The following is a 15,751-nucleotide window of genomic DNA, read 5'->3' on the forward strand; positions in this document are numbered from 1 at the left end:
ATACAGTAACTGGCCAAAGAAACATTGTACAAGAGCTTGTAACAAAAAGCAACAAAGGTCCAAAGTCAAAGGGCATAAAATGTTTGTGCCAAGAGGACACATTTTTCCCCAGCTCAAAGATTTGTAGACGTACACAACTGAGCAGCTCTATCCTACAGGCAGCTTTGCTGTTCAGCACATACTGCTCCACTGGTGGCAAACAAGCAGCTCAATAGAGCAAACATTAACTACAAAGCTTAATGATATTGGACTTTAACTGCACAATAAACTCCACACCATTTCAAAGGTTAAATAGTTTGTTTCCATATGGCTCTCATAATTTAAAAAAATCACTCTATGAACATCCCCTGCATCAATTACCTATTATAAGAGGAAGTAGAAAGAGCTATTTCCAGCCTTTATGCCTAATTTTGTTTTGACATATTAGTGCATCAGTGAGAAGATGGATGCTGAAATCTCAAAGATACACAAGTCTAATTCAAGTTTGTATTTTGATGGTCATACTATAGACACAGAGGAGACACTTCAATTCTCTGAAGACACTACAAAGTGCAAGGTATTTCATTTAACATTAATAGTTGTGCTGACAACCAAGTTATGAACAAAACTTTGCATGCAAGAACTTGCCACAAGATTGTAATTCTTAAGAGCTCTCCTAACTCTCTTAGTTTATTGCTGAAACAGAGAGCTCTTAGATGAGCATATTATGTGGGGAAAATGTAAGGCATTGGATGGAAGTTACAGTTAAAACTCTAATATTTGAAAAGACAGCACATGCCGTAAACATGCCTACTGATCAGGAAGAACGTCTGGTACCCAAAATAAGACCACCTGTTCAAACTGAAGTGCATCTTGCTATAGAAAGGGAAGGTTAAATAAGATGACAGTTAAAGATACCCTCATTTCAGAACATTATTCAAATTCATGAAAAAAAAAAAATAGCAGTAAGTTTTCTGTGTCTTTTTGAAGTCTATTTAGTCATTCCCCTCCTCCCCCCTTTTTAGAGTGGCGGATGGAAGGAGAGAAATACGACATGTGCTCACATCTTCCAACTAATTTTCATCTTCATTCAAATTGTTGTTTCTCAACATCAGAAAAATCCTCCTACTTAACAGAAATTGTACAAAGTAAACCATTTTTTAAAAGAGGGAGAGGAAGAAGCATTTTTGTCTTCTAATCTTTCTTAAACACAATAACTTCAAATGTTCAATCTGATAGTGCTAATAAACCAAAATAAGTTGCTGACTCATTTTAAGAAGGTGTTAAGCCGCAATTTCACTTCAGACAAGTGTTATCCACTGAATTGCTCTGACAACCTGAAGGTTACAAACATTTTATTTTTTATTAGTTCTCTTAGCTGCCCAAACCACTCAACTCCTCTGCGACATACTTTGATGTCAATCCATTAAACAAATACATATACACATATCATCCCACAACGATGAATTTTGTTCCCTTCCTCTATACACCATGTATTAAACAGAGTTTCCCTTAAATGAAGCCAAAAACTACCAGGAAATGAAGAATTAACGGAAACAATTTTCACACTACACATAAATAACAAACTTTTCTCAGTCAACACCTCCTTGATACTACCACCATCCAATTTTAATGAAACAGCTGTAGGAGGCTATTTGCTTTCAATACTTTTATGTTCTACTTTACATTCTTCATACATTTCACATGAAACAGTTCATTTTTACTGATTATTAAATTATTATTATAAATTATTAAATGTATTAATCAAAGGTTGCTAACAAATAAACAGATCTTTGCTTAATGTATCATCAGCAAAACACCAGTAAGCATCAAGTCTTGAAAAGTCTGAAAATGTTTACCATACCATCAAAAATATCTTCCTTATGCTCAGTGAACCTCTAAAATAAACTATGCAAAGAAACTAAACCACACTCAAGCCTCCTCTTTGGACTACAACTCCCTCACCCCAGTTACTTCAATTACACAGAGGAAAAAAATCCATTCCTTAGTATCACGACTGAGGTGCGTCTTTTAAAAGTACTGCTTACCTTCATAGGCCTCCTTTCTGTCGTCATTTGACAGTATGCCAGTTATAGAAATAGACTGATGCCAAACTGATTTATACAACCAAACTTCCTATATAAGCTTCAGATTACAAAGGAAGTATAATAAGCAAAGTAGTGTGAAATTGCTGCTGTATACAACATTGTAATAATACGATGGAAACACTTCAAGTAAAGTTTTCATTTAAAAAACAGATTTTTAAATTCAAATACTTTGAGCAATTTTATTTAGTCTTAAAGCAAGAATTATCCAGTTAACCTACTGAAAAATAATTTTGAGGGCCTATATCCCTTATGAAATAAGTGAGAAGCAACAGATTTTGTGTGAAAATAGGGGCTGAATACATCTTAAAAATACCAACTTAAGAATCTAACTAAGACAACTTAAGTTTGTTTCTAGTAGAGTTGTATCTGTATCTTCATTCACTGAAAAGAGTCTAGATATAACACTCTAGATATCCAAACTAGTTGGAAAATTTCAGCAACTGAGAAGGAATCCAAAACACGAGTTACTATGCAAAATACCACCCTCAAAATACTCAGCACCATTACTAGTTAGTTTTTGTAACGCTAGCCCTTTACCAACACCACATATATAGGTTTTATGCTTTCTCTACCCAGCAGAATATTTTTCTAAATATTTAAAAAGTATGACCTTTTTGTGTGTGTAGCCTATGCCTGTTCATAAGGATAACAAGGTAACAGCTTTCCTTCACTAGTTGTTGGGTGTAAGTTTGGCTGGTCTGGTCTGCACAGCCACAATAAAAGCAAAGCTGAAAAACTTTCTAGCTAAACGTTCCAATATCCTCCTCCTCACTGTCTCTAAGTAATTCCATATGCAGATATATTTTACTTATATTGTTAAATCTTTCTCTTAGTGCCCATGGAGTCATTGCTCTTATTTATACAGGTATATTATGCACATGACCTTGTACATACAACCAACATAATATGATGCAAAATCCTCATTTACTGTGACAAAGTATTTTTCACCTTACTCCACAGATATTTCACATGCATGCCAGTCAGGAGAAAAGAAAAAAGGAAAAAAGTCAAACATCACCTTCAACCTGGTGCTTACACCAAGTCACAGAAGTTTTGCAAAGACTGCTTCAGTAATTTTTGCATGATACTGAGCAGCAGTTTTGCATAAGTGGACACATCTCTAACATGGAGGACTGAAGAAACACTAAAGCATCAACACACCACACGGCAAGGAATATTTGCAACGCCTTCTTATTACATACACGGGAACATACATATTCACCACAGTGACATTAGGGGCAAAATTTTTAAGAAAGTATCCTTTTCTTTTTCTGTAAGAGTTAAAAAGTCTGAGGAAGCAAATGGTATTTTAAAAAAATGCAAGCCACTAGCTGAACTATTTTCAAAGCTCACTTTGCCAACTCCTTGCAACTGGCAGGCTTTTTTGCAGAACCCTCGGTATGATACCTGGCTCGTACTCTGGGTTCCATTCTATTAGAAGTAATGAGACTCAATGCTGACATCAGCACAAACCAATTCATAGATTTGTTTGGAGACAGGGATTTGATCTATAATGCACATATATTGAGAACTACACAAAACACAGAAGTCTTTGCTGCCGTGACTGTTGCTGGTTTTACCACACAGTATCAACAGACAAGCATCAGTACACAGACCTTTCTCTTTATTCTTTCAAGCTCTCCTACAAACCCAGCAAGGAGCTAAGACCAGCATTATTTTTATATATTTATTCCTCGCAGAAGCATGAGGAAGACTGTTCAGCAAACAAAAACTGATTAACCCGATATATGACAGGTACAAGGAAAACTCTTTAATTTTTTAATTAAATTAACAAGATTTAATAGATGCCAGAATGAAAAAGATGCATCTTATAGCTCACCTTTAAAAGATGCAATTTGAAGGTCAAAGGCATATAAAAGCATTCCCCTCTCCAAGCATTAATCAAATTATAACCATTTCCTTGGGACTATGTCTTGTACATAATTCATACCCAACTGTTCTGAGGTTTGAAACCATCTACCGCCAATTTTTAATCCAGGCGTATAAGTAGCCACTTTAAACCAGGAAAGAAACTGACAAAATAACTGCTGATCAGACCAGTGAGAGACCATTGCCTTCTGAAATGTGAAGAAATGCCCTACTTTAAGGTTTGAGTTGCAGAAATTACTATAATCAAGCCTCACTGTCACAACAAAAACATAACCTTTTGAGGCTGTTAGAGGATAAAATAACATTTCACTAACTTCTGTCTGCCTCTAGCTATGTTGGGGTAGAAATAGACTTATGGAGTTTTTTGGTATTACATACAGTAACTAGCTTCCTGGGGAAGGAAGAAAAAAAGATTGAGTGAACTCAATATTACTGATCAATCAGCATCTCTGAACAAGTCTCCTTTTGACATGCCCCCAGGCAACAACAAATCCTGACCATCAACAAGACAGTTACCCAAGGCTTGATACGAGAATTCAGATATAGCCAGTAGCAGGCATTCAAATGTATCTCCAGGGCAAAGAAGGAACTTCTAGAATGTATAGACTGAAGACAGAGAAAGATATGATTTATTTTTTTTAACCTGATATGCATAGATGTACACCCACAAAACTCTACATTCCCTCTTGAAGTGATCTTGGGAAGGCACTTTGTGGGGGACAAAAGGATTCTTGAAGGCCACCATATTTCAAACCCCCGAGGGCTGATAACCAAAATGCATTCCGGACACCGAATGTCCATTGTTCCTTGAAACTACAAATCACCAAAAAAAGTCAAAAATTGTCAAAATATTAACCTTTCCTTAACAGGCATAGTTTCATACCAAAAGAAGCCAGATTCAATGTTTATTAACATTGCTCTGGCGTATTTCTAACCACAGCTCTTTCAAGGACACTTCCCCAAGAGAAGTCCGTCCACGGTGGATAGAGGACTGGCTAGCAGCAGCAGCCGGCTTAGTCCCTCTCTTCCTCCTTCACCCCATTCTTCAGAACCATTCATCTCCTACCGAGTAGGAAAGTTCTAAATGAGGCAGCACCTTAACCACCAGCAGCAAACAATTTCCAATCAATTTTGCAGGTAACAAGCCTCTGCTAGGAAGTAATTTATCTTTCCCATTGAAAATGTAACAAGCAATCATTGGGAGAACTGGGCAATGTGAACTACCACGAGAAATTGTCCACCAATAAAAGAAATCCATTAGGTCTACAACAAAGTTCAGATAACATTGTTTGAGTTCAGCCATAATTCTTTCTTATGTGAAGTTCCCATTAAGATTTTGTGTAACGGGTAAGAGAAAAAAATGCAGGTGCAGGCACTCCTCAGCCATCTCCTCTACAATCTACCTGATTAATATCTTTATCAACTTCTGCTCAGTAGAGCCAAGCAGACTAACGCACTCTAAGAGATTATAACGTCTCCTTTTTAAATTAAAAGGAGACAAAAACATGTCTTCAAAAACCAAGACATCAGATACATCTACACATAGACATAGATAACAGTCTCATGAGTGACAAGCATTTACGTAGAAAAATACCTAACAGCAACACGAACAGAATAGCCTCTCCAGCAAAATGCAGACATCCACAAGTGACCTGAACATAGCAAATACCCAAAACAACTGCAAAGACATGGCTGGGAGACTCTAATCTTCCACTATCTCTTATACCCCAAGAGAGGTTAAGAGTTGGTAAGTACCTAGGAAGATACGTGCTTATCTACCTGCGCAAAAGTGTAACTCCATAAAAGCATGATTACATGCTGATCTAAGAGTTCAGCTGCAAAACACTATTTTTGAAAGGTACCTCTACACTATATCACTAGTAGATAGATTAATGAGAGAATGCCAAGAAAGTTGCTCAAGCAAATAACTTTGATGGCCAGCTAGTGCAGAAATGCACTCTCCAGATGGCTTAACTTTTATTTGATCTCCTACTCACAAAATAATGTAACATATTTGTCTCAATTTAATCCCATCAGCTAACAGCATACAAAATTTACATAGATACTTTCGCACAAGTGTTGGTCTTTGCTCAGGGCAGGCCCAGGCCAAAAATAGCATTTCGTCTAAGTTACATCTCAGTCATACAAAGGATGTTCCCTGCAGGTCAAGACTGAAGTTATTCATAGGGCAAAATAAGGAAGCCTTAAATACACTAAAATATCAAACAACTTACAATGTAAGTGCATCTTAAATGGCAAAGTTTCTGATTCCAGGACAGATGAGAATACAAGCAACATCCCAATCTTTGAAGTAAATTATTCAAAGAGATAAACATCATTTTAGTGCATCAATTGTTTTTCAGATCCTATTATTTTTGTATGAAAATTCCACATATCATTAATTGTTTCAAGTCAACTTCTTCAGTGGCACTTCAAACTCATATTTGTTCTTCAGCTTATCCACAAACACAGACAGCATTAACAATTTCTGGTTACCAGGTCACCAAACCTTGGTCTCATTTTACACTTCAGTAATCTGAATACTGTACATTATTTGAAAGGAAATTGGAGTGATGCGATGGTTTTTTCCTAGAATTAGCGTAGTCTCGCCACCAGACTTACAGAGTTTAAAAACTTAACTTCATCACCTTACTAATAAGCAACTGGAAAGCCATCTACTTTGGGAATTGAGATCAACAAGTAAACATGTTCAAAACAAGGCATCAAATTTAAGTACAACATTACTCAGAAGTATATACATTGTCAGCATTTCAAAGGCCTAAGTTTGAAAGCAGGTATAGGTTCAGAGCACTGGGAAAGGGGGAGAGAGAAATCATAAAAATAGAAGGTTTAGAGATTCTTGCACAAAACAGCAAGCTAGTTTCAGATGCCTTCTTTTGAGGGCTTCTCAGTGATGATCTGACTTCCAATCAGAACAACTCCATACGGTTCAAGAGTTGCCCAGATCTCTACAATTCTTATCACATAATTAAATGAGGTTTACTACTTGAATTTGAAAGTTCCAATTGCCCAACAAAAGGGATCTTATCAAAACATGTTTAAGGCATCACTTCTGAATCACAGGCACAGCTTTAGGCACAGCTTTCTTGTGAAGAAGCTGCCAAAATTCATAGGCTTTTTTGGTTTGTTTTTCTTTTTTTCAAAAGAAACAAGTGGGGAGCAAAAACTTGCTTCTTGAAAATCTAGCAGCCCAAGACGACCTAAATCCAGACAGCAGCTGTTTGATCACTGCACTGCCGTAATAATTTGGTGTAGATTGTAGCAATAAATTTACCTGATCTATAGACAACAGTCCATCTAGTACAGTTTTTCTAAGGGCTGGCAGAAGACAGCCCTGTGTAACAGCATCCTTTCACTGACCAAAAGAAGGTATTAATTTCCTCCTACCTGAGAGATCATGATGAATAAGGTCAGCAAAGTTGGGGTCATCACCCCACCAAAATATCCATAGCTCCCTGCGTCCAGGTCTCTGGTCTCGGCGCCAAACACTGAGTACATCCGCCTTCAGACAGCGACTGAAACTGCTCAAAATAGGGTCCTCTTCCGTGACCGGAAAGAGAATTGGGGCAGATGTTGGACCCTGCCATACATATCGCTTCCATTTAATCCCAGTTAGATCAGCCTAAGGGAAGGAAAAGAACAGCTGTCGGACACCAGGGTAGGTACATCCTCAACAGAAACATCCTGCTGTAACAAGAAGATGGCACAGAAAGAGGCGAGTGGAAGGAAGAAAGGAAGGCTTGATCCAACAAAATTTAACAGAAACCATACTTGTAAGTTTTATGTACCTTAGAAGATAAAATGGCAATAATCAGGCACTCTGTTTTAAAATTTCCTTTAATAACTGCAGGAAAACAAGAGCTGTTCATTTTCACTGCAGCTTTAAGGTTACAGTGAACTGTCAGATTTGATTTAAAAATTTAAAAAGTGAAAGACAAGTGAATAATGTAATTATTTGCAGACTGCAACTGTCCAATCTATTAAACATTTGCCTTAGCAAAGAATGTCTTTCTTTTTGCTTACTTATGCATACACTACCTTTTAATTCCAAGAGTACGCTAAGGAAATAGATAATATAGTAAATCTAACTCAAGCATACATTCTTCCAGTCATCTGCTACTTCGGAAAATCGCACAAGTTCCTCCGTTGTAAAATATTCTCTATATCTCACCCAGGAAGCCTCTCAAGTATGCTTATTTTACCTAGAGATATCACACTTTTCATTTCTCACACCACATTTTAAGAATTTAAATCCTATTTTTACCATTAAATTACATGTCAGGCTTGCGTCCACGTTGGTTATAATCCACTAAATGCCCTTCTAGGCAAATATTCATTTGGCTTCATGAAGTAAAAGAGTTACTACTATATGTAAGGGGAAACAGACAATTCCTGGACTAGCTACAATACAATACCATACCCAGTTTTAGCGCTAAGTTTTTTTCACTTGAGCACAGTCACCTTAAGGCACGTAGGGGAGGCATTACCCCTGGTTCCCTTTGAAAGGGGAGAACAAGGTAGGCTGGCATTTGCTAAGAAGTCACTAATGTTTTTTCTTCCCAACATGACAACACACAAAAGATTACTGCAACATTTAAACCTAACATGGCAGCCTTCCTACCTTCAGGAGAAGAAGCAATTTAGATGAAAGGTAGGGAGTCTGCAACAGTTGATACTTCCAAAAGACTTTAGAATTTTAAAATACACTACTATTATGGAGCTGCAGGCCTAATGCAGGCTGCAGACACATCCAGGCTGTCCAGAATCCCCTCCATCCAAAAATATTAGTACCATAGCTTGGCACAGGTTTTTCCTTACAACAATGTCTAGAATAATAAATATCAGGCAGTCAGCTAAGACTAGCTCATTTGCATTAAAAAAGCAGCTGAAACAGCTCAGCACAGCCACCAAAAATTGCATCACAGTCCAGTTAAATCAAATTTACTTTGGGAGCTACCAAAATCAACAATTTGAACGACTTCATACTTGGGTTAAAAAAAAAAAAAACAAACTACAAAATGGTGCACAACAAAACATAAGATACCACCGCTTCACAGGGAGCACATCACCAAAAGCAGACCTCCAGAATAAAAGCAAGCAGTAAAAGAGACCACTTTAAAAGCAAGGAAGAAGGAAGGTTTCAGCTCAGATTTGCCTGGGATGTCACAAAGGGGGAAGAAAAGAAAGTTCCACGAGATGCGGGGCAGAAAGAAGAAGGAGCAGCAGATCTCCTTACCTCCTGCGAGAAAGATCACGTTCAGAAGCAGAGATAGGAAGATAGGGAGAAAGGAGGAAAAGTTGCAGGGAAGGAAAGCGAAGGAAAAGGCGAGTTGCAGGGAGGATACTATCCAGGAAGAAAGCGGAGGGAGGGGCAAGGCGAGACAGACAGCGATGGAGGGGGAACCAGAGGGGCATGGGAGAGTTGGCTGGCTCCAGGCAGGGCCTACTCTGAGGACTCATCCAACAGAAGCTATGCTAAAAATGGCTGCTTTGCTTCCACTACCCCTTCCTCCCCTCCCCCAAACCTCCTCTCTCTTTCACTCTATGTCTATCGTGCGTGTGTGTGCCGGTGGCCGACACTTACCAGGCAGAAGAGGTTGGAATGGCAATCCTCCAGGCTGGCCCCGTTCGGCACGAAGCAGGAACTCATCCTCACAGCCACAACCCACACGCCATTATCCCACAGCCTCCGACAAGAAAGAAAGAGACAGACAGAGAGAGAGAGAGAGAGGGAGACAGACACCGAGAGGGAAAGGGGGGAGGGGGGACTCTGCACACGCACAAATAATAATACAATTAAATAAGGGATTTACATACAGACACACACGCACGCGAAATAGTGGCAGGATAAATAACCCAGGAGGAGAGTGGTATCGGAGAGGGGGGTAAAAAAAATATATTAAAAAATAATAATAATTAAAAAAAAATTAAGAGAAACTCGGAACGTTTTCTCTTCTTCTGGATATCAAGCGGGGGGGTGGGGGGGGGTGTAAAGCCACCGTGGAAGGGGAGAACAGAAAGAGGGAGGTGGTAAGTAATCCAACGACGGGAGATTAAGATCAAAATCCTCCCTGTTCCTCTTGTCTTCTCATTCGCATAGGGAGGGGAGGGAGAGGAGGTAAGGTGAAGGGGTAATTGATCCAACAAGAGAATAAAAATGGGGTAATTAATCCAGGGGGGCTAGGGGTAAAAATCAGTTGACATCGCTCCTTCTTCTCTTCTCAGATGCCAAGCAAGAGAAGTAGGAAAAAATAAATAATCCAGTGGGGGCAATTAATCCAGAAACCTCCCTCCTCTTCCTCCTGTTTCTTTAGTCATCAGATGAGAAAGGGGCAAATTGTGGAATGACTGGGAAGGATTGGCTGTGGGAGAGAGAAAAATCCAGGCTCGTCTCTTCAGAGTCCGAGGGCAACTGGGGGGGGTGTCGGATTCTTCTCCCCTGCTCCAAAAATATTCCAAATAAATTAAAATTTAAAATCATAAAAACAAACTTCAGGGGCCAGAAGCAAGGCGAGTCTGAAGAATTCGTAAAGGCAGGACAAGAAAAATTTCCTGGGGTGTACCCCAAAAAAACATCTGCGGGGGCAGGGGAGGGGGGAAGGTATTCCTTGAGAGAGAAAGGCCGCAGAAGTCTCCTTAGCAGCCCAGCGGGGGATTAAATTCCCCTGTGGAAACCCCCCCCTCCCCAAAACGAAATACTCTTCGCAGAGAGGGCGACACCAAAATATCCTCCGTTGGGTAAAAATCCTTCCGTGGGGAAAGGAGGGAGGGGGAGAGGGGTGGAAGGAGGAAACTGCGGGTGACCCTCGAAGTCTCTTCGGGGAAGGATGGAGGAGTCTCCCAGAGGCCGATCCCCAGTCTTTTCGGGGGGGAGGAGGAAGGGATAAATCGCAGTGTCTTCAGGGAGGCTCGCCCCCCCGCCAGCTGTCCTCCAGGGCCGAGGGAGCCCCACAAAGTCCACACGGCTGGGCGGGTCTCTTCAGGGGAGCCCGGACCCCGCCAAGTTACCGCCGAGAGCCGGAGGAAGGGGGGGGATCCGGGGCAGGGAGGGCCCCCTCCACCGCGCCAAACCCCGCAAGACCCCCTCGAGCGTGGGGGGGAGGTGAGGCGGGGAGGGACCAGCCCAGCTGTGAGGCTGGTCCCTTAAAAAAATAAAGAAAAAAAAAAGGGGGGGGGGGGAAGAGGGGGAGAAAAATATAAAATGATAGTCTTCAAACGGAGCGGTCTCTTCTGCGGAGGGAGAGGAGCGAGCCTCGAGACCCCCCGGCGGGGTGGGGGCCCCCGCTCTCCTCAGGTGAGGGGTCTCCGGGAGGGCCGGCGAGCCGGCGGCTGCCGCGGGAAGGCTCCGCGCCGCCCCGCTGCGGCGTCCCCGCGGGGGCAGTGGGCGGAGGGCCCCCTCCCCGAGGTCTCCTCGGGAGGGCGGGGAGGCGGCGGCCGAGCCCCAGGCTCTCCTCAGCCGGAAGGGCCGCGGGGGAAGGGGTCGGAACCCCACAATTCCCGGCCCCGCCGCCGTGCGCCGAGACAGAGGGACGCGACGGCCGCCGATGCTGTTGCTGCTGGCGGAGTCGGTGCCCCGAAGCCCCCGCCGGCGGGTCTCCTCGTTTCCCCTCAGCGGTGCCTCTGTCGGCGGCTGCCCGGCCGCGGCATCCTGGCCAGCCAGCTCCCCCTCAGCGAGTCTCCCCCATGTCGCGTCGCGGCCGGAGCGGGGAGGGGGGGGAGGATTCTTCTCCCGTTTAATTCCGAGCCCCTTTTTCTTTAATGGCGGCCACAGGGACGAGAGTCGGGGCCCCCCTGCCGCGCTCTCATTGGCCGGCGCGCCGTCACGTGGGCCTGCACAGCGATGGCCGCCGTCGCTGCTGGGGGAAGGAGGGTGCAGCGGCCGCCAGGCGCGTCCTCGGCGCTAGAGAGCCGCCCGCCTTCCTCGTTGGGAGGCCGCCATCTAGCGGCCGCGCTAGGCCGTGGCGCAGCGGGTTGCGCCGCAGGTTCGGGGGCGCAGTAGCAGCGCGGTCGAGTGTTCGAGTCCCGGCGCCCCCACCAAGCCCGCGGCTGCTGGGCCCCGCCGTGGGGCCTGGAGCTCCCTGTCCCCCGGGTGCTACTGTGCCCCCCTGCCCCTGTATCACCCCGGGGCTGTACGAGAGGCGTTTCTCATGCACCCACCACTGCTGGTCAGCCCAGGGGCCAAAGTCCCACCAGCAGCAAAAATGCTTGTCCTGGCTCCTGTTCCACAAATTCCACCTCTTGGCAGAGGTTTCCCAAGATCTGTGGCATACCTTGTTGGCACTTTGCACCATGGAGCAAATTTTAAAAAGGCTAAGGTTCTCAAAGCCTTTTTAAAAAGATATGCAAGTATTCGGAAAGCTTGTGTTAATATTTCATACAAGCACTAATGCTTTCAGTAGTCCCGCAGACATATATATGCTGGAGCAGAACTGTACTCCAAAATTCTATTTTTTTCCATGCATACAGATTGTGCAGTTTGTGAGGATGAAGTAGGTGGTTCCTCTGTTACTATATGCACAGATTTGCAGAAGGACTTTGAGATTATTCAGAATTAAGATGCTACAGGGACATTGAAAGCTATTTTTAAGAGAAGTTTGGAAAGTATATGCATTTTGTTCATCCTCTCATATTACATATTAGTTTTCTGTGCAATGGTTTGCATGCAGAATGTAAAATTTTTAGTTACTATGTACAGAATTTTTTGACTGCAAAGTTAAAGTGAAAATACAAACCAGTGTAAACTGCCTAAAGAGAGACTCAAATGTCTCCGCTAACGTGACATTCACATTAAAATATGATACGTTCATGCAACAGCAGCACATTGCATCACAACTATGCAACATGATGATGTTTCAAAGGCTCTGCAAATTATTTCAGGACTCATGAACAAGACGAGTGGCAACCTTCTGCAAATGTCTTGATAGAGTAGGAGGAAAGAAGGACACTCTATAAATAAATTTATATCATAAGTTAAAAAAAAAGTGAGGCTAGATATTTTCACCAGGAGAAACTTTGAAGATTTACTCACACTAGGACTATTTTTGTATGTCAGTGTAGGCAAGCAAGATTCTTCTTTTTATCTAAATAGAACCAGAGTATTTTTAACGCAGGAGATTCATTCCCTCACTGCTCATCGAAACACAGCAGCTGGGGACAGAGCCGGGATGCGGGGGGAGGGTGTGTGGAACCAAACCCCTTTCCAAGTGGAACAGATGGTTTTCTCTGCGGTGACTGCAGACGAGGACCGCGGCGTGAGGAGGATTTGCTCTGCGCCGGCGCTCAGAACCTGCTCCTCCATGCTGCCGTGGGCGCGAAGGGGCATGCAAAGGCCCTCCAAAGTTTCAGTGCACCGCTTTGGTCGTTACAGCAATTAGCTCACCGCACGGAGAGATGTTAAATCACGCCTCCCAAAGGAGAAATCCAATGCTTTGAAGGAAATAAAAGAAAGCAGCATTCAGCATTAGTAGACAAGAACTGGTATGGCTTTCCCTCAGAAGAGGAAAAAGTATCCTTTGGAAAAGGGAACGGAAATCCAGTAAGATGACTCAGCGTGGGCCTGATGCACAGCGAATGTACTCTTGCATTTCCCCACTGATTTCAGGATGACATCAAATTTTCACCAGCTGAGAACCCATTTCTTTTGCCTGAAACAGCATAGCTCAACATCTGGAAAAGAGGATTAATCTAGTGTCTAACACTGGTTTTGGCATTGATTCACTTCACAGTTTGGAGGAACCTAGCTTCTTTGTCTCAGTTTACTTATCTCTAAAAGGCATTTTGCAATCCTGTTCATTAGTACTTACATATTAGTCACACTAAATACTTACATAGCATCCCAGCACAGTCAAGTGCAGAACATAATTTTTCCAGAAAACAAAAATACAGGTTAAAGAATTAATAAAATATTGACAAAAGAGGAAAGAAAACTAACACATCAACTAGAGATTTTTTGAGTCATTCCCTTCCTGCTTTGTATCCAAATTACAGAACCTACAAGCCACCAGCCTTCCCAGTTACACGTACAGCACTGAATAACAGTAAGACACACAGGATAACATAAGTCACATCCATGTTGGGTAAATTTTGGACTTGAGACATCGCTTGCCCTTTTGCATACTGCATGTGCTATTTGGGAAATAAAGTATCCTTAAAAAGTGGGGAGGAGGCAGATTAAAAAAAAAAAAATTGTGGAAAAACTGTTATTGAAAATATGCTTTTTGTCATTTAGATAGGTTCTTATACAGTTCTCATCTCTGCAACTTCCAGAAGTGCATTAAGCTGCATAATTAGCATCTGTCATATGCAGCCTTTTCCTTCCCTCTTCCTCTCCCTAGAGGGAAACTGCATGAAGAAATTTTAATATAAATTTTAGTATATACACTGTGCAGTGCATTCATATTAGGAAAGACAGTCAAGTAAGTTTCTGCTGGATCTTAGGTTCATCTTTGTAATATGAACTTTAACTGATAAAAAAAATGCTGCCAATCCAATTTAAAAATTAACTAGTCTTTTGGAAAGACAACGGGAGTGGGGGCAGGGTGAGATGATCCCCACTGCATCAGATTTAAACCCATGGAATTGTTAGGAACTGGGCAGTTAACGCTAGTCACTCATCCTGCGATCATATCCTTACACTCTCACATAGTCTCATGCAATATTTAGCCAAAAGTAGAAAGGGAGGGGTGATTTTCCCCTTTAGACAAAAGTCTTTCTTTTGAAAGGTATAATTATATTTTCAAAAACATCAGAACAAAAAGTAGGATTTCATATTGCTTTTTCATTCACATTAAAAGATACTCCACTGTTGAACATAAAAAGTCAATGGACTACAGCATCTCCTAGCAAATCTCCGTAGATGAACTTAAAAGAAGATGCTACCTTGTAGAAGTAAAGACTAAAAAGAAAGAAATGCAGCTTAAGAGCAATAGCAACATGAAAAACAATGACATTATTTAGCATTCGATTTCCATTCAGACTATCTCCTAATTTTTCAAAGTATTTATTTTCTACTTAATTAGTTCAAAGAAAACTGAGATTATAGGATTGAGCATATTGCCAACAACCTGAGATATGAAGTGCAGACTGAATGCTTAAACTTCAGCTACAGAGGTGGTAATTATTGTAATAGGTCCATGTGAGGCAAATATATCGAGTAGTATAGAGTTCAAACTCATGCCAGTCAGTCTCCAGTTGGCACCGACAGTTCTATCAGGAGGATACAGAGGTCTCAGCAGGACTTATTATTGGCAACTGTTCAACAGTTCTCTTCTCCAAATGGTTTCAAGGGGATTTGGGTGGGAAGAAAGATAATTTTTAACAAATTAAACTACCTAAAAATGGCTAGATGCCCAGAGCCACCTAGTCTGCATTAGTCACTACTACCAAACAATTTTAAAAAGATTAAAAATATCACTGCTGTAAAGAAATGTCTATCCAGCTTCAACAAGAACATCAGATCACTGCAAAGTTACCCAAACCTGTACTGTACACCATACTACAAGTATGTATATAAACATGTCCAAAGTAAAAGGTGTAGCAGAGTATTTACACCGTGTGTGTTTCTCGGAAAACAAGCAGCTCAAGTTACTGGAATCCAAGTATTCCTATAAGGGCATGCCATGTAGTTTCAAGAAATTAGAAGACCACTTACTTTTTAATTAAAAATGACAATAGCAAAGCCCCCATAAGAGCTAAGATTAGGGGGACTCTTTATTTCCTGTTAGTCTTTATCTTAGAGCATTTGTAAGGTGTCC

At 41.8% G+C, this 15,751-nt stretch overlaps 1 protein-coding gene across 1 annotated transcript in view; it reads right to left on the reverse strand.

Annotated features, from left to right (window-relative positions):
- Nucleotides 1-9,801, reverse strand: part of MED13 (mediator complex subunit 13) — a 56,173-nt gene extending 46,372 nt beyond the window's left edge. The window contains exons 1-2 of the mRNA XM_010309105.2: nt 9,583-9,801; nt 7,386-7,620 (exon numbers count right to left, since the gene is read on the reverse strand). Coding sequence (XP_010307407.2) covers nt 7,386-7,620; nt 9,583-9,648 — 301 coding nt within the window. The 5' untranslated portion in view covers nt 9,649-9,801. The remainder of the gene's footprint in view (nt 1-7,385; nt 7,621-9,582) is intronic.
- Between the last annotated feature and the right edge of the window lie 5,950 nt (nt 9,802-15,751).

This window comes from Balearica regulorum, chromosome 19, assembly GCF_011004875.1.
Source record: "Balearica regulorum gibbericeps isolate bBalReg1 chromosome 19, bBalReg1.pri, whole genome shotgun sequence".
NCBI classification, from domain to species: Eukaryota; Metazoa; Chordata; class Aves; order Gruiformes; family Gruidae; genus Balearica; species Balearica regulorum.